Source organism: Lampris incognitus, chromosome 8, assembly GCF_029633865.1.
Source record: "Lampris incognitus isolate fLamInc1 chromosome 8, fLamInc1.hap2, whole genome shotgun sequence".
Classification (NCBI taxonomy): Eukaryota; Metazoa; Chordata; class Actinopteri; order Lampriformes; family Lampridae; genus Lampris; species Lampris incognitus.
Genome location: NC_079218.1, coordinates 27,683,151 through 27,709,804, shown reverse-complemented (window position 1 = coordinate 27,709,804; position 26,654 = coordinate 27,683,151). Strand labels below are relative to the sequence as shown.

Below are 26,654 nucleotides of genomic sequence, written 5' to 3'. Positions count from 1 at the left end.
TTGAAGCCATAGGCTAGATGTTTTGATGCTGTGAATTTGTTTGCTTTTGTTTCATTTTGTTTGTTTATGGACTGTTATAGCCTAATTGAGACATGTCTAGCAGAGATATTGTCAACACACCCGTTAGCTCTTTCTCTGATGGGCATGATGTTACTGATGGTGTGGGAAGGGGACAGTTCATTCTTGGTATGGGAAGGGGACAGTCCACTAGTGTGGGTAGAGGGCAGTTAGTATTGCCGGTTGGGTATGGGAGAGCTAGGTTTAGGTCCGTGTGTCCTGTTGTGGGCGGCCTTGATCAGGGGAATTATGAGTCACTGTTTAGTGTGTCGGGTCCCTCTGCCAGTTCAACACCTATCGTACACGCCCCCCACCTGTCTCAGCAGACTTCCCCCCAAGTTGGTGTTACTACTGCAACACTAGGCAGTGTTATTACTGATTTAGCTAAGCAGATTAGTGACAATATCGCTGCTAGCTTCCATGCCATGCACCTGGCCAACAGCCCCCAGTCTCAGCCTCTAGACAACCAGAATGTAACTATCGATCCCACACAACTTAAAGTCGTAGTCCAGTCAGAGTCCAAGCCCCCTCCCCTTTTAAAGGTGACAAGTCTGAGACATTTTCAATTCATGAGTGGGAAGATATGATGAGGAGATACATGAGCAGGATGGCCTGCAGCTCAGATGCTGAGAGGTCTGACTTGATAATGAGCAGGCTGAGTGGTAAAGCTAGAGATGTGGTGAAAGTGTCACTCCATAGTCGTCCTGGAGTCAGTCCAGCTGAGCTTCCTACCACAATATTTGACATCCTCAAATGCAGTTTCAGCGAGCTCACATACTCCAGCATGCCTATGAAGGACTTTTATGGGGACTGTGTCACGTGTGTCAGAGAGTGCAATGGATTATTGGATCCGACTGAACAAAGCCATCGATGTTGCTGATGAGAGCCTCCGCAGGCGAGACAAGAGTGTTGAGGATCCGAGTGCTGAGGTAGTCATGATGTTTATCACTCATTGCCCTGACCCCAGACTGGCAGTGTATTTCCAGTTCAAGCCCGTGGAGCAGTGGACAGCAGCTGAAGTCCAGGAGAGGTTGGATGGTCATGTGAGGAGTCTGAAGAGCACAGCTGCCCGTCCCCAACACACAAATGTCTCAGTCTGCACACATGAATGGATGGTGCCAGCCCCTCACTGTGGCACACAGCACCAGCCTGTCGTGGTAACCTCTCCACCGGTTTCGTCTGCACCTGCCACTGCATATACTCTTGTTCCCAGTCAGTCTCAACAACCCCCTGTGTTGGCCGCTCAGTCTCCTCCTATGCCCACTGTGCCTGTTACTGATGCGAATGTTCAGCAGGTTACCGCCCTGTTTGACAAGGTCCTGTCTCTGTGTACGGCAATGCTAGCTACCTCGGGCCAGGCTCCCACCCAGTCCCAGAACTACTCTCACCGGTCTCAGAGTAACTCCCGCCGGCCCCAGATCCAACCCCGCCAGTCAGGAGGCTATTCCAGCATGCCAGAACGCACTCACGCTCAGTCCAGTTCCCCATGCTCAGTGTGTGGTGACAGTAGTCACACGACCTATTCACACTGCAGGTTTCGCAGACTTTGTCTCCACTGTCATCAGCCTGGGCACTTTATGAATGTATGCTCCACGGGCCCCCAGCCCCCAGTTACGCCAGCACAGTCTCCCGCTGCAGATTTAAACTAGAGCGCCCGTGTGATGAGAGAGGTAGCAGGGGCAATAGTGATTTAACCCTCAGTAAAGAAGAAGACTTGCATTCACTTTATGTACAGACCTGTAGTGCATTACCTGGAGATGAGATAGTCATACTGACAGGCTCTCAGAGAGTAGAGCAGAGTAGTGAGTTGTTTTATGCTCCGGTTAAGATTGATGACAAAGTTGTGTTGAAAGGTATGCTAGATTCGGGCAGTATGTCATGTACCCTCAGTGAAGCTGCAGAGAGTGAGCTTAGAGATTCTGGGGCTCTACCCTGTCCCCAGCCAGCGCCACCCAATGTTGTCCTTGTTGGTTGTGGTGGTGGTATGACTAGACCATTCAGAAAATGAAGGAGGATGACATGTACTGGAAGCTTATCTCCTCAAGCAACACTGACCCTGATTGTGAGCGGTTTCTCCAGCTGCTGAGCTGTATTACCCGGTGGTCGGGCCCAGAGGTGCCAAATGTTGTGGGTACTGTGAGACTGAGAGAGACTGTCACACTCCTTCCCCAGCGCGAGTATATGGTGTGGGGGAAGCTGCCCAGTGGGTCTCCTATCTCACCTGGGAGCACCGTGATGGTGGAGCCGACTGCTGCACGTTTGACGCCCAGAAACATCCTGGTGGGACGAGTTGTGACACCCATGTGGAGGGACCGCTGGGTGCCTTTCAAAGTATTGAACCCGACACCTAAACCCATAACACTGCGCCGGAACGCCAAGATAGCTGATGTTTCCCTTGCCTGGCTGTGGAAGATTTGCCTATCACTCAGGGGATGTGCAGATCGGGTATCGATGCCTCTGACTCACCTAGTTTGCCTCCACAGTCAGCTGGAGACCCGGTGCAGCTGCTGAAGGATTGTGGCTTGGGAGACATTGATGTTGATGGCTGTGAGGTAACTGAGAGTTGTAGGAGGAAGTTGGCTGAGCTTGTGCTCTCTTACCAGGATGTCTTCTCCAGGGATAAGCTGAATTGTGGAGAAGCGAAGGGGTTCATCCACCGCATCCATCTCTCTGATGACCGCCCCTTCCGCCTCCCTTACCGCCGTGTCCCCCCCAGCCACTATCAACAGCTGAGAGAGGTGCTGTCAGACATGGAGATGAAAGGCATTATCAGTAAATCGATCAGTGAGTATGCCTCCCCCCTCGTGATGGTCTGGAAAAAGAACGGAGACCTGAGGATCTGCACCGACTTTCGATGTCTCAATGCCAAGACTGTCAAAGATGCTCACCCATTGCCCCATCAGGCGAACTGCCTCGCTGCCCTGGGAGGAAACGCCCTGTTCAGCACCATGGACCTGACTTCAGGGTTCTACAACATCCCGCTCCATGAGTCTGAGAGGAGGTCCACAGCCTTCACAACACCCCTCGGCCTGTATGAATATAATCGGCTCCCCCAAGGTCTGTGCAACAGTCCGGCGTATTTTATGCGCATGATGCTTAGCATTTTCGGTGACCTCAACTTCTCCAGCCTCCTCTGTTACCTGGATGACCTGCTGGTGTTTGCTCCGTCGGAGGAAGAGGCACTGGGGCAGCTGGAGGTCGTCTTTACCAGACTCAGAGCCAGTAACCTGAAGCTCTCACAGAAGAAGTGTAACTTTTTGAGGAAGTCTGTGAGATTCCTAGGTCATGTGGTTGATGTCAGTGGAGTCTCTGTTGACCAGGAAAAGGTCACTGTCATCTCCGGGTTCCAGAAAGATGATCTGATGGAAACTGATGGCTGCACCCCCTCCCAGAAGAAGATTAGGTCTTTTCTTGGCATGGCGCTGTACTATCAGCATTTTATCCCTGGTTGTTCGAAGATGGCAAAGCCTCTCTTTGCTTTGACTGGAGGACAGAAGCGCAAGCTGAAGGGCTCTAGAGGCTGCAGGAGAGCAGGGACATTCCACATACTGACTCCCCAGGACTGGGATCCGGCTTGTGAGAGGGCTTTTGAGGGCCTGAACTCTGTACTGCTTCGCTCTGTCGTTCTGGCCCATCCAGATTTCAACAGGCCGTTCATCCTCTCCACTGATGCCTCTCTGGATGGTATGGGTGCTGTGTTGTCCCAGGTCCCTGCCGGCGAAGACAAAGCCCGACCCATCGCATTTGCCAGTAAAGCCCTCAGTCGCAGCCAAGTGAAGTATCCTGCTCACAGACTAGAGTTCCTCGCTTTGAAATGGGCCGTGTGTGACAAGTTCAGCCACTGGCTCAAGGACCACAAGTTCACTGTCTGGGCTAACAACAACCCACTCACATACATCATGACGAAGCCGAGGTTGGATGCATGTGAGCAGCGCTGGGTCTCTAAACTGTCCCCATACTCGTTTGAGATCAAACATGTCCTGGGCAGACTGAATGTGGTAGCTGATGCTCTCAGCAGGACTCCCTTTGTCAAACCTCTGGGCCAGCGTCTCCTGTCAGAGCCCTACTCAGAGTTGCTGGAACAAGTGTGCAACATCGACGACAGTTGTGTGCAAGATGCATTCCATGTGACCTGTCTGACTCAGTCTGCCAAGGACCACTCTCTGTGTGCTACTGGTGGCGTGTCATTGTCCGAAGAGGATGTGTCATCTCTCCTCTCCTCCTGTGGGGTTTGGGAGTCCGGGCCGACGCAGAGGGCTGCTTCCTTGGCTGGTCACCTTGGCGGGCTAGCTCCTCCTGGCCAAGATGTGTTCTTCTCACTCTCATCCGCAGACCTGCAGAGCCACCAGAGACAGGATCCTACCATCGGGAGAGTCCTACACTTCGTTGAGAGGAAGCGGAGACCTTCGAGGCATGAGCAGGATAAGGAGAGCATGATGGTGTTACGGATTCTGAAGCAATGGGAGAAACTTACCGTGTTGGATGGAACCCTGTACAGAGTCTCAAAGGACCAAGTGACCAAACACAGGAGGTTCCAGTTCATTCTTCCAGACTCCCTGAAATCGCAGGCCTTGGGTGGTGTTCACGACCTGGCTGGTCACCAGGGTCAGCTTCGTACATTGTCGCTGGTCCGTCAGTGCTTTTTCTGGTACGATATGGAGAGGCATGTGCGAAGCTATGTCAGGAACTGTCCCAGATGCGTGCTCAGCAAGGCTCCAGAGCCGGCAGCCAGGGCCCCACTGGAGAGCATTACAACTTCGGCTCCACTGGAACTTGTGTGTATCGACTTTTGGTCTGCTGAAGATAACAACAACATGTCTGTGGATGTTCTCGTCATAACTGACCATTTTACCAAGTTAGCACATGCCTTCCCCTGTCGAGACCATACTGCGAAGCGGGTGGCCAAGAAGCTGTAGGAAAACTTTTTTGTGTCTATGGTTTCTCGCAGCGCCTTCATTCTGACCAGGGGGCTAATTTTGAAAGCGAGCTGATTGCTGAGCTTCTGGAGTTGTCAGGCGTTGGGAAGTCCCAAACCTCCCCATACCATCCCATGGGGAATGGGGGCACTGAACGTTTCAGTCATACTCTGGGTAGCATGTTGCGTTCCCTCCCGCCGAAGTCAAAGCACAAGTGGCCTCAAATGGTCCAAACCATGACCTTTGCCTACAACTGCACGCAGCACGAGATGACTGGCTTTGCCCCATTCTATTTGATGTTTGGGAGGGTTCCGCGCCTGCCAGTCGATCTGTTGTTCAAGAACGTCCTGCGTGACGAGTCAGTCTGCGACTACAATGAATATGTGAAGTCTCTGGCTGCCGATCTCCAGTCTGCCATGTTGCTGGCCCAGAAGAACTTGTCTGTGGAGCGAAAACATCAGTCGGACCAGTACAACAAAAGAGTTAAGGGCTTACCTCTTTTTATCGGTGACCGGGTCCTAGTGGCGAACAGAGGCGGGAGAGGCAAGCGGAAACTAGCCGACAAGTGGGAGCCGGATGTTCACACTGTTGCTGCTTCCAAGCCACAGTTCCACATCTACAGGAACAGGGACCGCAATGGTCATGTGAGGGTTGTCCACAGGAATCTCCTCCTATCAGTCAACTTCCTCCCTCTCGACAACACACTGGTTATGGAGGGTGATCTTGTTCAGGGTGTTACGCTGCACATGCCTGATCCTGAAGCGCAGTGTCAGAGCCTGACAGGCTGAGCATTCAGGAGCGGATTCATCCTCATGGCAGAACCCGGGTGAACATGATCGCACTGCTTCCTGGGTCTGTGATCAGTCCAGCCACGCTGAGATGGAGAGTGTCAGTGACTTACCTGTTGAGTGCGCCCCCTCCCCTGCAGTAGATGTCCTCACCACCGATGATGCTGCTCATCTCACACCGTCCCCTTGCCCCATGCCCCTCCCCTCACTGACATCCTACCTCCGAGCCCAGAGAATAGTGTTTGCTCTAGGTATGGCAGGGTAGTGAGGCCAGTTCATAGGTTGATTGAAACCATGGTTCAGTTCAGTCCACGCTTTACTGTTGCTCCACAGTCTGCCTCCTTTTTGTTTTAGGCCTAATGTGTTTATATGGGTAGTGTAATGTAGGCCTACATTGCTGTTTGGTTCGTGTAATGTCCACTGTGGAATTTACCATTTCTTTTTTTTTTTTTTTTTTTTTGGTTGATTTCGTTTTGTGAGTCGTCGCCCCTTTGTGCCCATTTTGATGAGGTGTAAAAGGCACCTTGTTTTGTCCGTGGAGTGGTTTTAGATATGGTTTGGCACTTTGACAGTCTGTGGCCCTCCTAACCTTAGTAGGTGGCTTTATTGTGGGTGTTGTGTTGTTGGGTGATTGCAATTTGTGATATGTTCCATTTTTTGTGTAATTCTAGGGGGGTGAATGTAACATGGTTAAAAACGTCATAACCAAAAAATGTTATATAATTACACAAATTATCACCACATGATTATTATTATTTTCATTGCCAACATTGTTATTTTATTTTATTATATCATCAGGAAACGCTTATAGTAGCCCCTCCTTGTTGTGACACCATTTCCTGTTAGTAGCCCCTCCCTGTTGTGACGCCATTTCCTGTTAGTAGCTATAAAACGTATGTCCCCCCTGACTTCTGCCTCTTTCCCGCTTTGGACATTTAGAAAGAGGTATGTGTTCATTTTGTCTGCCCCTGTGATTTATTTTATCCATTCCAAATGTGTCTTATGTCTAATGTGGGTCCCAATTCTTGCGTAGGCTACAGTAGGAGCTGATCTGACGTTTTCTGAAACCTGTCCTGTTTTGTTTATATGCGACAGAATACAGATCCCATGCATGAGAGAAGTTGTCCTGTCTTTCCTACACAACGCAATGAAAAAGTACACCGGTCACAAACGCCCCGAGTCTCGGGACTCCGACGCATTCAGTGACACACTCGTAAAGTCGGCTAATGTTAAAAAATACAGTGCAGTACGGGGCCCCTATACATAGATATTAACGGCCCCTATAAAGGCTATAGCCTTTTTTACGACTATTCATGAATGCGTCGGAGCTGTGATCCAGCTGATTGGTTGTGAGGTATAACTGCGTCACACTGCCAGAAGGGGGAGTGAGTAAGCATTTTTACACTTGACAGACCTGGACAGTTTATGAATGAATTTGAGGGAACTTCAAAATGGAGAAGAAAAAACATGAATCAGGCTCATTCAAACGCAAGAAGCAAGAAAGTAAGAAGAAGCTAATTGCGTTGTGTCGTCCTCTTACAAATTATTTTTCATCTCAGTCAAACGCGACCTCCCAGGACAACCGCGAAGATCGGGTGGATCTGACGACGAGGCTAGCAATAGCAGTAACGTTAGCATTAGCAGCACTGTCACTGATCAAAGACCAGAGGACCAGCAACAACCCCGCCCAAACACAACACCACCGTTGTCGTTACAGCCTGGAGAGCCGCCAGCATCAGAGGACAGTAACGTTAGTGCTTCCAGTAGCAGCGATGGCAGCGTTACCCCTCCCGGAGATCCACCCGCCTCTGACAGCGCCGGACCCTGGTCAGCTGGCGGTAACTTCGGAACTAACATTTTATGCCAAGAGGAGTATCCGACGCACCCGGACCTTTTCAAGAACTGCCCTCTCACCCCCGAAGTTATCCGAGCTCTGATGGGACATGGCCCTTGTCAGCCTGGTTTTAAGGATACGTATAACTTTTTTCCATACGACAAGGACAGACGCCGCTTCAACCCAACCTGGTATACGCGTCAATTGGGAAGGTCGGGCGCCGTGGAGCGACAGTGGTTGATTTATTCGCCTAAAGCAAATAGGCCGTTTTGTTTCTGTTGCTGGCTGTTTGGCAAACAATCTAATGGAAAGGCTAGTTTACAGTTTTTGAATTTTAAAATGACTATCACAAGGGCTCATCGAGAAGCTCCGTCCCCTTTGTGCTGACACCCAGGCTCCGCCCTTGATGCAGACCTTTTAATAAGATAAACATTGAGACTGATTCACTAACAACCCACTGGAAAATGGCCCCAATACCTTCTGTTTAAAAACATGTGGGGCCCTAACTTAATTTAAACATAACAAGCTAGCAGCAAATACATATCTGCAGCTCCAGGCATCTCTTCAAGTTCCTGCCTTTGTCTACGGTTTTAGTAAAAAATTCCAAATCAGCTAATTAGACTAATATCTTTTTTGAGAACATAAAACATTTTGTCATACCTACTTTATGAGCCACACATGGCTGAGAGAACCCATTTTTCAGACGAAATGCGTGAAAATTTGATCTGAGAGTCCTTTTTGTGCTGAATACACACATTCACACTTTGCTTGATGTGTTAATTTCTTATTAAGAAATCTACTGTGGCATGAATGACAGCTCTTAAATGGTTCAGTTATGCAGAAGACTCATTGACACCGCTGACAAGAGGAGGCTCCACCTTTTAACATCAATTACACCTGTTGAGTTTCTTATTGTTCAGGTTCAGAAGCCATCATTTTTAATCAATTAACATCCCCCCACCTGGCCACACCATCCAGCGACAAAACATTTCTTCCTACTGACAACGCAAGATATGTCGACCATCGATGATCAAATGACTGAACTCCGGGCTTAGCCACTCTTAAAAGCACGCCACAGTAGTGCCTGATGACAAAGTTTTTAGCAGCTAAAATTAATAAAAATGGCAGTACTATTATTTGGTCCCTCAAACTCCTTTGATGAAAAGTGTTCTGGGGGGGGGTGGCAAAAGCTTGAGCAAGAATTTATAAGGGACCATTACATAACTGGAAAATCAAAATATAATTTTTGCAGCATCTATCCTCATATTAGACGCAGTATTACTATACTTAATAAAAATAACTGAAAATGCTCAACTAAATTTGTGTTAATGCTCGCATGCAAATCCATACGACAGAAGGAAAACTTCAGCTGTTAGGCTAAGATTTGTTTTAAAGCAGCTGTAGACAACTTTTCAAGCCCCCACCCCCTCCAGCATTTCCAAGTGTTTTTATTGTTTGCACCGCTGTCGCGAAGACAACCGAATCGTTTTCCATTTATTAGCAGCCTGACTACTGTCCAAAGCAAGAAACAACCGTAAGAATCCCGATTTGAGCTAGAAACCCCGATCTAAGTGCTATGATAAAGGCGGAGTAAAAATTCAGTAGTATTAATAAGTAGGCGGGTTGTGTTACTTACTGATCCAGTAGAAATAATCTGGACTGAATGTCGGTTTGGAACCCTCTTAAGTCCCGGGTGTTTTATCAAATTCTGTTTCCCCATCAAGATCTGTTTTCCCCTAGCCAGACTTTGATACTGCATCGGGACCCTTGATTAACCTTAACCTCAACGTAACACTAACCTAATTTAACCTAACCTTAACCTAATCTTAACCTAGCTGTAAGCTTTAACCTACCGCTTATTTTAACCTAATTGTAACTGATAGCTAACCTCATTCCATGCGAACGCTTTTGTCTGGCTAGGGGGAAAGAGATCTCGACGGGGAAACAGTTCGATACAACACTGGTCCTCGCTCCTTGGAGTGAATACCCGTCAGAGGTTCACTCTTGTTTTACTTCTGTTTCTATCACTCTCCCTCTTCGCGTTCCTTGCTTCCTCTGTCAACGGGATACTTTTTCTCTTGCTGGGTAGATTTTCCATTGTCACTTCGGTTGTTCCACCGTCCGCCATTTCCGCTACTGGGGATAACTACCGATAGCTACCAGGGAAAACAAAGTGCTATCCTCTTTTTTTTTTAATTGAAAATATACAACAGTCAGTCAATCCAGTCCATTAAATGAAAGTATAAAACGAACATAATAATTCCAACAAAGATGAATGATATATAAAGTATATAACTAAATAACAAATAAATAAGGAAAAAATAAAGTAACTTAGAAACAGACTTCTTCGATCCCTAAGGGGAACAGCCAAAAGTAGTAGTAGTAGTGACAGACTTCTTCAATTAAAAATTTCTAAATAACTTTTGTTCACTGACATAGCTTTTTGTTTGTTACGAAATTCAGAGACTCGTAGTAATATTCAATATCTATCAAAGATAATTTGAATAGAGGTCTTGATTTAAGTATTTTTGGCTTTGTGGGTATGATATTTACCTAGCAGAATAACAAGGTTTGCCATGGTACATATAGTTTTACCTTAAAATTCAAAATAAGTGATAATATTCTTGCCTTTGATACTAATCGCATGCAAGTTTTTGGTAAACACATAACTCTCCATGTCTTTCCAAAATTCAATACAAAATGGACAACTGTAAAACAAATGTGTTATAACTTCTTGTTCAGTTTTGCAGAAAGAACATTTGTCATCCACTTCTAAAAATCTTGAAATATATACATTAGTTGCATATACGTGATGTAATATTTTTTCAAACGTAATTCTCTAATTTTGTTTGTTATGAAAAATCTAAAAGGGACAAGCCACGCCTTACGCCAATTAATATCTGTAAAGTGGGAGTTCCAGAAAAATGTTCCACGTTGTGTTATTTTCCTAGTATTGTTGAAACATTTTCTGATATGTTTGTTGGTACATTTGTTGTTCGTAACATCACTGCCATTTATATAAAGATTACATTCAAATCTGGGAACCTCGTCGTGTTTTCTATAGCTTCTCATGAGTTCTAATAAACCAGTGGGGATGGATTTTACTACTGAGTTAAATTCTTTGGGCTTAAGCGCTGTCCTTTTCCTATTATGGTTGCGCAATGGTTGACGCACTTCCTTTGTGCCATAAATTGAGCCCTCATTTTCCCGTGAGATCGTACCCGGTGGCAGACAGTGAAAGCGAGACTTACAGGCAGCCAGTCTAAACGCCAATGGTGTCATTATTCTATAGCCGTAAGCCATTACACTGTGCAATTAACATTTACTTCATAATAATATATTAAGCAAAAATGTTGTCTACTGCCCCTTTAATCGGGTGCATTTAGAAGTAGCTGAATACAGGGAACAGACGTTTGTCCACTTGTGTAAAACCAGGTGGAGTTCAAAAACAGGATGACCCTGCCCCAAAACGATCAGATGAACGAGCTTTAGTAGATGTTAACGGCAACTGTCAAGTGAAACATCACCGAAATTTAGAATTGTTGAGGGAGATGAATGAGTTGCAAAAGAAACTGCGAACAGCACACGGTGTCGTTAATCCCAATAGATCTGCCTGCCCACAAAACAACTTTCATGTTTGTTTGTTGTTTTTTTTTTACTCTGACTCATTTATTCCTGCGTTATCAAATATGATGCATTTGCATTTTTTCTTGCAATCTTTGCGGCTCCACAGGTTTAAATTTGACTTCCAACATTGGCATTTATAAAACGTCTATCTGTTATACAAAACCAGACATATATTTGCTGAATATTAGGTAAAGATGCTATCTGATCTTAAACTACTGCTCCTTTTGAATCATTTCAGAGAAGTAACACTTGCAATTTTCTCAAAACTCTAAAATGTATCAAGATAAAAGTTAAAACTTCAGACGAAAACCGATAAACCACTTTTCTTTTCTTTTTTTGGCTTGGTGGAAACCTGAGGGATAAACCTGGTAGACTTTCTCACGGCCCGTTCAGAAGTGTACCTCTCATCCAAAATCTTTATCTGCTTAAATACTTTCACACAAATACATCAATCAATTCTGGAAATAAGGTTCAATTGATAAATGGAGTAAAGTTTTTTGGGGTTTTTTTGTTTTAATATATATACATAGCTTAGGGAATGGCAATGCTTCCCAGTACATGAATTAGGGGAAGTCAAGTCAATTTTATTTGTATAGCCCAATATCACAAATATATTTGCCTCAAGGGGCTTTACAGCCACACAACATCCTGTCCTTAGACCCTCGCAACGGATAAGGAACAACTCCCTAAAAAACCTTTAACAGGGAGGAAAAAATAGGAAAAAACCTCAAGGAGAGCAACAGAGGAGGGATCCCACTCCCAAGATGGACAGCGTGCAATAGATGTGTTTACACAGTTTACAGAATAAAACATTGAAAGAGGATAACAGAGAGATATGTTACTATCACAGAGGAAATAAATAAACGCCATGCATAATTGTCCCTAAAATAAAAACAACAGCCGATCCTGCAAATGTGAGCTGTTAAAGTCGGTACTAAGTAATTCAGTTTCTGACTTTGATGCAACATTGCTGACATAATATGAATAGGGGCATGTGCAAAGACGCATATCATGCCATACGTCTTCCCTGGGCGTGATATCTGAGACGTTTGTTGCGATTAACTTCCTTCCAGAATGTGTGAATTCAATTATAATGCCTTTTTAATATGCCGAGAAGCCAATGCTTTTCTTGCCTGTTCTCTAATATTGACTTCCACTTCGTGATGAAATTACAGTGTATGATGATGTTTTCAACCCATGCACTACCTTTGAATAAGCTGATAGTTTAGTCAAGAATCACATCTTTACTCACAACATCCTTCATCCTCTGTTAGTATATTATGTGATTATTATTCAGCAAGTTAAAATAGGTAAATATTAAGGCTGAGCAATAAATCAATATTATCATTTATCGCTGGTATTGTATTGTGATGAAATTCAGATATTGTCAACGTTTTTGACAATGCTAAATTAATGATAAGAATTTATTATCTAAATTTTCTCACAAATTGAGGTCAAATATTTGCGAGGCTATTGTTTAAAAACTGGCTTTGGTTTGATATTATACTTTACATTACCATTTCAATGTGATGAACCTCAGTTGGATTAAGTATGGTTATTGGATATATATACACACACACACACACACACACACACACACACACACACACACACACACACACACACACACACACACACACATATATATATGTAGGAAAAAAACTTTAATGCATTTCAGTACAAGCTTGTTTCGTGCGTCACGCACTAAAAACGATATATATCCCGATATCGTGTAAAACGACCTATGATAAGGTTTTCCATATCGCCCAGCATTAGTAAATCCACCATCCTAAATAAGGATTCTGGAGGGTAACTTTTTAAAGATGGAGAAAAGGTGGCATAATGAAAATAGCCGTTTTACCGGAGGCTTGCTTTCGTCCACAAAAGACCTGTACTAACCCCCTAAGTCCAAAATCTATCCAACAAATGTATTGTTACTAAAATAAAAAAGAAGAAAGCTTTTTCGCGTTTCGCGATGACAATACTTATTATTTCGCTATAGTACCTTTATTGTTCACCAAACCACTGTACAATACACACAATAGGTCCTCATTCGAGGTACTTTGTGAAGCTTACCTGGCATCGTTGTACGAGACATCCAGCCAGTCACCGGCTTCATTTTTCATATAGCTGGTATTGGGATAGGGGGACCCGGCCAGCATCCCGCCGCGGTACCATTGCTCATGCGTTGCACTTTCCCGGCGCGAGACGCCGCTCTCATATGGATTGCATATGAAGTTGGCGTTTGCTCCCGCGCCGTGCGTATTTACGCACCGCCTCGACCCCCCAAACTGGATATAGCTATTGTCGCTGTAAGTATAATTGGTGCCCCATAACGTCCCGGCAGTGTCACTAGTAACGACCTCGGATTTGACTTTGATACTATACTGCTCTTGAAGGTAATCGGCATATTTGTCTTCCATAGCGCCACACATGTTACTTGCTAGATTCGGTGGCTTGTAGGCACGAGGCGCTCTTTCTGTTTGACCCAGGTGTGCGAAGTCCTCCGCAGCCAAAGCGCCAAAGGGGGGGTAAGAGACAGGGCGCGCCGCGTCCAGAGGAACTATCTCTTTGGAAGTTGTGCCGTCAGTCTCGCCGAGTCTGAAGTCGACCGATTCGTTTACAGATGCCAGGTTGTAGCGGAGATGTCGCAGAGCCGCAGCATCCTCCGGGCTTTTCAGTTTCAGCACTTCCACCGGTTGCTTACAACTACTACTATTCATACTACTCCAGTTACTACTACTACTACTGCCACAGCTGCTGCTGCCACAGCTGCTGCTGCTGCTGCTATCAATTCTCCGGTCGTCGCCGTCGGGGCGCTTGTATTCAGAGATGGTTGCGTGGGCTCGGGCGCAGTTCAACTGCGCGTTTCCAAATAAATAGTCCCCGCGCATTTGGTCAGAGGCGATAGACGGTGCAAGATGGGTGTGCAGGTCGCTGGTGTCATTGGAGTCCATGGCCAGGCCCAGAGACACAGACACCGCTTTGCACAGCTCTCGTGCCGTCTCGGAGATCGTGGCGCAGGCGAAACCGGGGCAGCCGTTGGCCACACGGATGTCAGCGTCTAACTCGTCTCCGGGGCGAGAGGCGGCTGCTTGACAGCAATGTTGGTCCATGTTACACTGTCCGGATCTGTAAAACGTTGCGCCCGCATTACCGGACTCGTTCAACGCAGTCTTCCTTGTTGAGTTCTTCGCCAAGTGAGCATGACTTGCCCCACTTTCAGTTGCGACGGAGAAGTTTGGTACCCTGCCGCCCTCCTCCACTTCTCCTCCTGGCCATGTTTCCGTGCGAGATAGTACCTGTCGATTAGTTTGGCTCATGTTATTTTCCCCTTTGTTTTACCCTTCAAAAAAAAAACGTCCCGTAAAGGCGTTGAAAAAAGACCACACAAGCTCCGAGGCAGCGTCGTATTACTTAGTCCAAACTCTCACGTTGTGAAACAAGCCGTGGAAAACTGTCCTGGAGTCAACAAACTCCTCCTAATCCAAACTGGATCTCCATAGACCTGGCGCCTTCCGATTTCGTTAGAGCCGGAAAAGCTGAATAGCTCACATTTTAATAAGCTCCCTCGCTTGAATAAAAATGGCTGGCATCGTTACGTTTTAGACCTGTTTTTCCAGACTGAGGTGTCTACGGACAGATAAGCTATCCAGAAGCGTTTATGTTATCTGGGGATAAATATTGACATGGTCAAAATTATGTTAGAGTTCACCATCACTAAGAGCCAAAACAACTAGATAGCCTATTGGATCCCCCCCCACACACACACACACACACTATTCTTCCACAAATTGAAGTGTTAAGTGTCAGTGCATAAAATGGCCTGTTTTCTGAAATGCTTTTATAGGCTACATAGGTTTAGGCCTAAAATCAGGTAAACTTGTTTTAACCAAATATCCAAAAGTCTTTGCTCTCTTTCTTTTATTGATGAACTGAAATACTTAACATCTTGGTGTGAAGAGCTATGTTTCCACAGTCTTTCACTGCATGGAGTTTGGTATAATATGTGGATAACCAAACTATAGCTAGCTTGTAAAGCATTTGAAATATAGATGTGGTGCACTGATACAGGCATCAATACGTTCGGAGCTGAACTTGGATTCTGATGTAGAGGATGTGGTGACCGTTTTCTGCTAGTGGGACAATAAAGAGTGTATCTCTAAAAATTCAAACTATGTGGCCATTGCCATGGACTTTTTATCACTCATCAAAATGCAATATGTGTGGTCTGTAAGTGTGAACAGTGACTAACGATTTTTAACTCACCTCCATTTTGTCAATTAGCACTTGAGTTATTGAACCCGATTGTTACTGGAACCTTTAATTTCCCTTTTTTGTGCCCTGTAGTGAGTGCAAAGTGTTTTTCTGAATTGTTAAATTAGCTCGTAGCGCTTGAAGCCAATCCTATACTTCACAAGCATCCAGGTGTGTTTTACAGATGCAGCACACCTGCTTGCCGCCTTTAAAGAAATGACAGTGTAAATAATTATAGGGTTATTCTAATATCAGGTGCTCACAGAAAACTGACAGGGAAATTGCCTCTGACATTTGCTTCCTATTTACACCTGATAAAAAGGAAAAGGCCATGGGATGATACATATAGAAACAGGCTTGCATTTTTATTATGTGGTGTGAGAGGTACAGAGGTACAGACACCCTTACACCAGGTTCCTGTTTCCAATGGGAACCAAATGATGCAATAGCAGACCAAACTGGCTGGCCCAGTTGGCTGCAACTTTGCAAACAATGACGGCACCGCACTTGCATGAATGTGCTTCCATTGAGAATTGGATGGATCGGGTCCAGGATTTGTTCAACCAGTCTTTGTGCTGGGGTTTGAAAGAGCAAAACAATCATTTAGACGAGTCCTAAACTGGATTGATGAGAAATCAACAAGTTTTTTTTTATTATTATTATCGTTTTGCTTGCATTAATTTGATTGATTTGGTGAAGTAATGCACACCTGTTCTGTCTAATAATGCAACAAGCACAGTTAGAGTTCTCTTTTGGGCATGTTTGGATAGTTTAAGTTTCAAACTGCATCATTTGGGACACGTGTTTGTGAAGGTTTGAGGAGTGTTAATGATTAGGATTCGTGAATGGTGTGTCTGTGTTTAAGACAGGGCTCATGGTAAACATGCAGAACAGAAAACATGAAACAGGCCTTGGAAATGATTCTGGTTGACCAAGTTACTAAAATTATTGCTAAAAAAATAACAATGGCAATACTACAGTTATATTGAAATACTCCTGCCACTACACAACCTTCTGTATACATGCATATAAGTACATTCATGCACTTTTGGCTTATATAAGGGTTCATATTCAGCCTCTACACACACACACACACACACACACACACACACACACACACACACACACACACACACGTCTAGGTTAAGTCTAGATTAGTTCGGTTAGTGCATAATAAGTGCATCCGAGTGGCCCTGCAGAGGGAAGACAGATTTAGAAACAGAAATAGAAACAGAATCAGGTTCAGGTTTACTGGCCGAGCAAGTTTACATCCCTTGTTTACTAACAAGGAATTTGACAGGGTGTGTTGCTCAGATAAGAGGAGAGAAAGTATGGAGGTAAATGTGCGTATGTTTATGTGTTTCATCTATTAATGTATGGGTTGAGTTTGAGATTTGAGAGTTCAGTGATGTTGAATTATTTTCTTATTGTAGTTGTAGAATGCCTGCTGTACTTGACGGTAGTAAAGATATTGATGTAAGATCTCTACTACTTTCGGCTGCTCCCGTTAGGGGTCGCCACAGCGGATCATCCGAAGTCTTATTTATGATCCGCATATTTGATTTGGCAAAGATTTTACGCCGGATGCCCTTCCTGACGCAACCCTCCCCATTTGTCCGGGCTTGGGACCAGCACTAAGGATGCACTGGCTTGTGCATCCTCAGTGGCTGGGTTAAAGATATTGATGTAAGATAATTAAAAAAAAGTCTAGGTTAAAAAATTCCTTAGCTTTTAACTGCTCTCATGTGAAGTGCAATCTGTTGCAGTATTACAGTTTGATGGACTAATTGATGGACTCTCTAAATGTAAAATAATGCTTTCAGGCATTAGTGTCAAAGCTAATCTCAACCATGCTTTACACTAATTAGCATTTATAGTCATATAAATTCATTTCCAAATGCAACAGCAGTGTTCTTAAAAAAATTAAAAGTAGAGAATAATGTATCCAAGCTTTTTCTTCATATGTACAATAATATGAAACATATCAATGATATAGAAGTAAGGGAAGGGACAACTGTATTGCAGTACATTCGTTTTTCATCTGGTCAGTCTTCCCAATAGAATCCTGCTTTTTTTACCCCACACCAGAGACTGTTGCATGACTTCCTCCATCATGTTGTCTGAAATATTGTTGCATACCGTCTTGTAGATCTTATGATCTGTAATTGTAAATTATAGCTTATGTTAACAAATTCCTTGGCATTTAGGCAATGTCACCTAAATTATGCAAGAGGATCACAAGTGGTTATGGCTGTGTCAATAATACGAGCACAGCTAGGTAGATTATAGTCTACAATGGCCTGTTAGTTAATGAAAACTCTAACCTTATCCTATCAATATGTTGTTATACTATTTATAGAAAGTTTAATCTTCATTCTCATCATTTCATTTTTTGGGCAGCATGGTGGTGCAGTGGTTAGTGCTGTCACCTCACAGCAAGAAGGTTCTGGGTTTGAACCCTGGGGTTGTCCAACCTTGGGGGTCATCACAGGTCATCTTCTGTGTGGAGTTTGCATGTTCTCCCCGTGTCTGCAGTGGGTTTTCTCCGGGTGCTCCGGTTTCCCCCACCATCAAAAAAGACATGCATGTTAGGGTTAATAGTCCTGTCTGTGCCCCTGACAGAGGCATGGCAAGACGAACTGGAGTTGGTCCCCAGGCGCTGCACGGCAGCTGCCCACTGCTCCTAGCTACACAGCTAGGATGGGTTAAATGCAGAGAAAGAATTTCCCCACAGGGATTAATAGAGAATATTTAAAAAAAAAATTTTTAAATCACACGCTCTTTTTGGTTCCAGTCGGCTCTGTCACCCAGTCCAAGATTTGAAAGTCACATTTTAGAGAGAAAAAAAAAAACACATTTTCATACCAGTCATGTCAGAGGTCATCAAAAGAGTATAGTATAAACCCTATATTGACAGGAACTGTTCAATGCTCACTTTAAGCAGATTGAGGCATATACAGTACAAACACTGCCCCAGACCAAAATGTAACTAAGGTAAGCCAGAATCACTCCAAAATAAAATCCTGCAAGCAATCATCCAGTAAGCGCTGTGGGACACCAGAACACCGCTCTCCACAACATGTTAAATAAAACCCCTGACAAAAATCCCATATATTAATGAAATATCTGAATCATTCACGTGTCATCTTTACTGTTGCCTTCTTTTAGATATAACATGACTTGCGAATATGGCAGGTTTCCACATAAAAAGAATTATTCATTTGATTAGGTGTGTCAGATACATTATGACCTCCACTTGAATAATAGAAAATGACGTCTTGTTGAACTGCCCCAAATATTGTTGTTAAAGGATTACAGATGTTACCCTCATTGCAAATGAAAGAATGTTTTGAAGATGCATGAAACGACTTGGGAAATGGAAGACAGCCCCCATACCCGTGTTGTCAACTTGGATTTAGCTACACTTTCATGAGGTTTGCCGGGGCTTCGTGGCATTGAGAGCTTGTATGTTTTAGTACACAGTACATGCATACGGTAAGGATAAGAGGCCAAGCAAATCTAATAAAACAAGTAGGTGTAAACAAAGGTATGCAGTGGGTCTTTGTGACCTCACCTGGCTATGAAATGCAACATTTTAGTCATCTAGAACGACCAGGATTTCACTCCTACCTAAAGTGACCATGGGTGGCCAAAATGACTGCCGGTTTTTAAAATATATACTATTCTGTCAAGATAAATACCCAATTGAGATATTAATGCATTGCATAAACAAACAGCTGACACCAAAATTAACATTTTAACAACTATAATACTATTTTTAAACAGTTCAAACTGCAGAGAGACTTGGTCGAACTTGAATAGCAGAATTGAAAAAGTGAAAATATTACCTGAAAAACAAAACAGAAAACACATATTGCTCATCTAACAAACATAACAAGGCCTATAAAACATGAAATGTAAAAAAAGAACAAAATAAGCATTGAAACAGTCCCAAACAATGACCGGAACTTAAAAACTACTAGAACAACTATTAAACTCTATATTCTGTCAAGATAAATACCCAGTTGAGATATTAATGCAATGCATATGTTAGTATGTCTGTTAAGAAATGATTGAGACCAAAATTAAAATCTTAACAACTTTAATACTATTTTTCAAACAATTCAAAATTGCCGCTGTCCAATGCCTGTAAATACTGCAACGCCTTGGCGGTAGTTATGGTGCTTCTGAAATGGTGGCTGTACCTAGACATGTTGGAAATGATAAAAAAAAAATCAAATTTAGACTATTACTGTGCACTGGAGAATGCTAGAGTGTTTCCACAGAGCAATGAACTTCACGAAGGAAATGACGCGACCAACACACGTCATAAACAGTGACATGACGCGCAAATTACGAACCGTCTTTTTGACCGCTCATGGTCGTTCTAGGTAGATCTTATCATAGGTTTTTTTTGTGTAATTGATCTAAAACTCCCCGTTACTTTGGACAGTTGATCCTGTAATGTATTGGGACTTATGTTAATGCGCGCATGCTCTCTGGTTAGTCTTTGATGGGGGGCTCTCGCGAGACGAGACCAGGAAGTAATGTTAAGTATGAGCCGAACTGGAAGAAACGCAGATGTAGCCTGATGGCTGAGTATCCTAAATTGGCTAAGTTCTAAGTAAAGAGTTCGTTTACAACCAATGTCTCTCTTGTCTCTAAGTCGAGTCTTACAGACCTCAAGTGTTTGAACTCATACCCCTTCATCACCGCTACTCCTTGCGGAGAAGAGAGACGAGCGAAAGAGGAGAGTGCAGGCAGGGTGAAGTAGTGGAGAAGAGTGTCAGGAGTTATTTGCAACAGAAGGGTAACAGCAAGAGTTAAAGGGAAGGTTTACAAGATGGTTGTGAGACAAGCTACTATGAAAAGACAAGAGGCGGAGCTGGAGGTGGTAGAGTTGAAGATGCTAAAATTTTCATTGGGAGTGACGAAGAAGGACAGGATTAGGAACGAGTGTATAGAGGGAGCCCTGTGATGGCTTGGCAGCCTGTCCAGAGTGTCACCCTGCCTACCGCCCAGTGAGTGCTGGGATAGGCTCCAGCATCACCGTGACCCTGAGTAGGATAATGGATAGGATGGATGTACAGAGGGACAGCTCAGGTTGGATGGCTTGGAGACAAAGCAAGAGAGGCAAGATTGAGATGGTTTGGACATGTGTGGAGGAGAGATGCTGGATACATCCAATATCCAGCATCCCAATATATATATATATATATATATATATATATATATATATAGGGTAAGGGACTGGGGCTTGTTTTGAAAAGCATTTAGGGACCTGGGCACTGTTGAAATGGCGTACATTTAAAATATAACAAGGTAATTTATGTAAATCATATAGTGGGGTGGTGTTGGGGCACAGTTGGAAGGACAGGCAGTGAAAATGAAAAAAAAACCCAGTAATAAATGTCACGTGTATCATCTAATGGGGGGGATAATAATGACATTCATCTAATGGGGGGGTAATAATGACATTTTACTTATAGTTACAAAGCAGATATTTTTTCGGTGTCTACAGCTGGTGGCCAATTCGTTTCTATTATTCAAGGTGGACATATCAGGTCTGCAAATAATAAAATACTTTTCTGCCAAGCACAAGTTACATCTTTAACCTCTAATTGAATATGCACAACTCTTTGCAAGGATTTTCCATGAGACAGAATAACTGATATTGTCTACCAATGACCAAATGTTGCGGCTTAAGACCGTTGCATTTTTTGCATGTTCATTTCTGAAGCTACTCATATGGGCATTAAAGCTAATTTTAAAAGGGCCCTCTGTTAATCCCACGTAAGTGTCCACATTGCAGTTGCCTTCTCTTGTCACCGATGCCTGGTAGATGATTCCCTCTGTCTGGCATTTTCCTTCAAGAGGACACGATGTCTTAACATGGCATTTGCAGTTGGAGGTGTTTGGTTGTGGTGAGGGGTCTGTGCCTCGGCCATGATGCTTGTGTTGTGGGATGAAATAACCAGCTGAACATTTGGCATGCAGCTGTAGCTCAGCGTTTCTCAAACCTCTCCTGGAGGACCACTTGTCCCGCATGTTTTAGATCTCTCCCTGCTCCAACACAGCTGATCCAAATGATCAACTCGTTATGAGCTCCCAAAGCTGCCTAATAACAAAACTGATCCTTTAAATCAGCTGTGTTTGGAGCAGGGAGAGATCTAAAACATGCAGGACAAGTGGTCCTCCAGGAGAGGTTTCAGAAACGCTGGTCTAAAGCACTCATCCAAAAGCTTGAAAATTTGTTTTCCAATATTAGAGGCCATGGTGTCACTGTAGGGAGGATTACACCAGGTGATGTTCCGCCTTCTGCTGTGGTTTTTTTGTTGCTGGCTGTTGTTAATATGGCCTGATATGTCTGCCTTGAATAATAGAAACGAATTGGCCACCAGCTGTAGACACCGAAAAAATATCTCCTTTGTAACTATAAGTAAAATGTCATTATTATCCCCCCCCATTAGATGATACACGTGACATTTATTAGAGGGTTTTTGTATTTTAATTTAACTGCCTGTCCTTCCAACACCACTCCACTATATGATTTACATAAATTACCTTGTTATATTTTAAATGTACGCCATTTCAACAGTGCCCTTGTCCCTAAATCCTTTCAAAACAAGCCCCAGTACCTTACCCCATTGCTTTTCTACCCCACCATCGGTTGCTGTGCATCATAAATACCTACCCCATTGGTTGTTATAATTTAAATGTTTCCTCATCTGATTGGTTGCTGTCCAACCAAAATTAGGGACGTGATGCTGGGCAACGTAAACTGTATGTGTCTTTGTTGAATCACGTTAGCAGCTGATGAGTGCAAGACTCACAAAACAGGCCTGTACTGCAATGTATTAAAACTTATTTTTCCTGTATCCGTGTTGATATCCCATTCCTCATTAGTTGAGCACTTACAACACCATTGACGGTTTCGGAAATATATATATATATATATATATATATATATATATATACACTACCGTTCAAAAGTTTGGGATCACCCAAACAATTTTGTGTTTTCCATGAAAAGTCACACTTATTCACCACCATATGTTGTGAAATGAATAGAAAATAGAGTCAAGACATTGACAAGGTTAGAAATAATGATTTGTATTTGAAATAAGATTTTTTTTACATCAAACTTTGCTTTCGTCAAAGAATCCTCCATTTGCAGCAATTACAGCATTGCAGACCTTTGGCATTCTAGCTGTTAATTTGTTGAGGTAATCTGGAGAAATTGCACCCCACGCTTCCAGAAGCAGCTCCCACAAGTTGGATTGGTTGGATGGGCACTTCTTTGAGCAGATTGAGTTTCTGGAGCATCACATTTGTGGGGTCAATTAAACGCTCAAAATGGCCAGAAAAAGAGAACTTTCATCTGAAACTCGACAGTCTATTCTTGTTCTTAGAAATGAAGGCTATTCCATGCGAGAAATTGCTAAGAAATTGAAGATTTCCTACACCGGTGTGTACTACTCCCTTCAGAGGACAGCACAAACAGGCTCTAACAGGTACTATTTAATGAAGATGCCAGTTGGGGACCTGTGAGGCGTCTGTTTCTCAAACTAGAGACTCTAATGTACTTATCTTCTTGCTCAGTTGTGCAACGCGGCCTCCCACTTCTTTTTCTACTCTGGTTAGAGCCTGTTTGTGCTGTCCTCTGAAGGGAGTAGTACACACCGGTGTAGGAAATCTTCAATTTCTTAGCAATTTCTCGCATGGAATAGCCTTCATTTCTAAGAACAAGAATAGACTGTCGAGTTTCAGATGAAAGTTCTCTTTTTCTGGCCATTTTGAGCGTTTAATTGACCCCACAAATGTGATGCTCCAGAAACTCAATCTGCTCAAAGAAGTGCCCATCCAACCAATCCAACTTGTGGGAGCTGCTTCTGGAAGCGTGGGGTGCAATTTCTCCAGATTACCTCAACAAATTAACAGCTAGAATGCCAAAGGTCTGCAATGCTGTAATTGCTGCAAATGGAGGATTCTTTGACGAAAGCAAAGTTTGATGTAAAAAAAATCTTATTTCAAATACAAATCATTATTTCTAACCTTGTCAATGTCTTGACTCTATTTTCTATTCATTTCACAACATATGGTGGTGAATAAGTGTGACTTTTCATGGAAAACACAAAATTGTTTGGGTGATCCCAAACTTTTGAACGGTAGTGTATATATATATATATACACACACACACACATATATACACACACACACATATATACACACACACACACACACACACATATATATATATATATATATATATATATTGGGAGAAGGATGTTGAATAGGGAGCTGCCAGGGAAGAGGAAAAGAGGAAGGCCAAAGAGGAGGTTTATGGATGTGGTGAGAGGGGTTTGCTGAGTATGTGCCACAAGCTTTTGCTCAACAAAATATGTAACAATCACAGCAAACAATATCTGCAGAGGGCCTTCAAAAATGGCAGATTTTGGCAAGTGTGCTTTATATCAACTACCCGTCCAATAGAACTTGTTCTCTTTGCTTTCTTTGATTTGTTGTCATTTGCGTTGCCGGACAAAATAGATCAGGATGCAATAGAATACAATCGTCATAGCACCTTTTTGAGTAGCAAGTGTTTGCTTTAAGGCCTTTGCACACCAAGTCCAAATTGTTCAGATGAGTATTTTTTTTCTTCTTTTCTATCATGGTTCAACAATGCCTAAAAATCTTTGAAAGCTTACTGGCAGATGCAGAAAAACGTTTTCGGAGTTGGTGTGTAACCTTAATGGACAGACATGGTGTCGTATTGATTTTTTTTTTTAATTTACGCGCAACATTTTGAGAGAAGACAAATTGAATTTGATGTGCAAAGGGCTTCACTTCAAGTTATCAAGGGACTGTTTCAAAAAAGCTGATTGAACTCCAGCTCACATGCGATCAAAGGGTCAGTGAGTAATAAAGTACACAGTACATAACAAGTAAGTTGGAAGTTCACAAGGTTGCAGTACATGGTTGTCGCTCAGATGATAACGCAGATAAAAGGGAATACCGGTAAACCTAGGAAGCCATCTTAACCAGTTTGGAGCAAGCCATAATCAGTCAAAGAATTTTGATCATAAAAAGTGAGCCCCAACCAACCTTTATTTACTCCCCACACATGAATGCATAATATAAACACTGGTGGAACAAGATAGTACTAGAGAATACGGGCTTTTTTTTTCCAATCAACTCTTTGGAAATTTATACGCAAAGCCAAAGGAAATTTACATGTAAAGGAAGAAAATTGAACATTTATACAACTTAGTGTAAAACTCGACCCATTTGCATAGCATGCTAGTTGTTTTAATACTGCAGAGATAGCAAGTCGGTTCTCTACTGGTGTCCTTGAACTGACTTCATTCCAACTCTGGTTCCTCATTGCCTTCGGCTTTTGGTAGCCTTGTGCTGAGGCTTATAATTATAGTTAACTTCATGAAATATGCTGCTACATGTTGATGCTAGCACATCTTACAGTTGTTGCACAGTTGTTTGCCATAGTGCTACCAAACAAACCGGTTATAATTTGGGGCATATGGCTGCCTCTGCCCCGAGGGACGTGGTCTTAGAAAGCCAATTTATTTTGTTGTTGTATTCTTACAACAAATTGTATTTTTACAATTAAATTTGTTCTCTGCATTTAACCCATCCTATTGTGTAGGTGCAGTGGGAAGCTGCAGCAGCTGGGGGCCAACTCCAGTTCTTCTTTCCATCGCCTTGGTCAGGGACACAGACAGAAAGAAGTATTAACCCTAACATGCATGTGTTTTTTGATGGTGGGAGGAAACTGGAGCACCCGGAGAAAACCCACGTAGACACGGGGAGAACATACAAACTGCACACAGAAAGGACCTGGGACGGCCTGGGGTTCGAACCCAGGACCTTCCTGCTGTGATGCAGCAGTGCTAACCACTGGGCCACTGGACAATTAAGTGGTATACTCGGACAGGTAGAGGGGGAGAAACAGATTGGCAGTGTCCCGGGAATAGTGTTTCAACCAAGCATTCAAACAGCCTGTGATTTTTATTTTACCATCTTTTGTTTCAATCCTGCTTGAAACTCACATTGCAGACTCCTTTATTTATAGGAGTTGTAATTCAATTTTCATTGCACACTCCTTCCTTCATTTCTTTTATAATTTGTTTTACAATGTTTTTAACATGTTGGGTCCTGTCCTTTCTATCTTTTAGGAACAGACTTGGTGTTTCATCTTTTCTTTTGCCTCACCATGCACAACTATCACCACTGTACATGAGCATCAGTCCGTATGGTAAAGGGTATAATTTGATAACTCAAATCCATATGATGCATTTGAGCACTCATACTTTAAAATATCTTGGTGACAAGTCTTCAAAGCAATGTTGTGCGCCATTCAATTCAATTCAAAACTTTATTGCAGACTCAGGGTCCATAACAGACAAAGACAAATAGAGAAAAGACAAACACTAGACAATACACAGAGTAAATACAATAAAATAACATAAATGGAACAAGTCAGTATGTTAAAAGAAGGCAGCTATACCAGTGGTCCCACTGCCAGGATTGGTAGCGTGTAGCATTCTTGGCACTTCTATGTAATTCCGGTGGCTGCAAACACTCTCCATGCTCACTGTTCCTGCAGTGGATTTCGAAATGCACAAAGCTTAATGGAGGATTCTCTTGACAATAAAATGAAACCTGCACTAACAAATTCAGGTTAGTATCTTCCTTGTAAGAGTGCTTAGAGAAATCCCTTGCTCATCCCCAGAGTTCACACTTTCACTTTTCAGGTGACAATGTGATGATGGTTGGATTCTTCCAAGTGTAGTGAGTTCTTTTTTTAGAGGTAAAAACTGTTGAAAAAACAAAACAAGTGAAGCTTCTAGGATAATTGATAACCCCAGCTTGCATCTCCTCAGCTGGTATGTCATCAGGAGGAGCGGCTTCGTGCTGAATGTTGGGTGGCTTTGACTGTATCATCTGATATACAGTAGACTACCCACAGTTTGACAACTGCTAAAATGACAATAATAAAACAAGATTAACATAATCAGCATCATCATAGACTTGTGGAACATGTTCTGTAACATTTCGCAGCACCTGGCATCAGCAAAGGCAAAAGCTTTTTTTATCTTTTCTTTTTTTTTTACATTGAGCTGCAATCCGTAACGGTATGCGGAGTACTGCAACAA

At 43.2% G+C, this 26,654-nt stretch overlaps 1 protein-coding gene across 3 annotated transcripts in view; it reads right to left on the bottom strand.

Moving 5' to 3' along the window:
- LOC130117215 (androgen receptor-like) overlaps positions 1-14,551 on the bottom strand; it is a 120,415-nt gene extending 105,864 nt beyond the window's left edge. Inside the window, exons 1-2 of one of the 3 annotated variants that reach the window (XM_056285392.1) lie at positions 13,993-14,551; positions 13,299-13,911 (exon numbers count right to left, since the gene is read on the bottom strand). In XM_056285392.1, the coding sequence (XP_056141367.1) occupies positions 13,299-13,911; positions 13,993-14,545 (1,166 nt within the window). In that variant the 5' untranslated portion in view covers positions 14,546-14,551. The remainder of the gene's footprint in view (positions 1-13,298; positions 13,912-13,992) is intronic. The other 2 variants (XM_056285393.1, XM_056285394.1) reach the window with 2 other exon arrangements.
- Between the last annotated feature and the right edge of the window lie 12,103 nt (positions 14,552-26,654).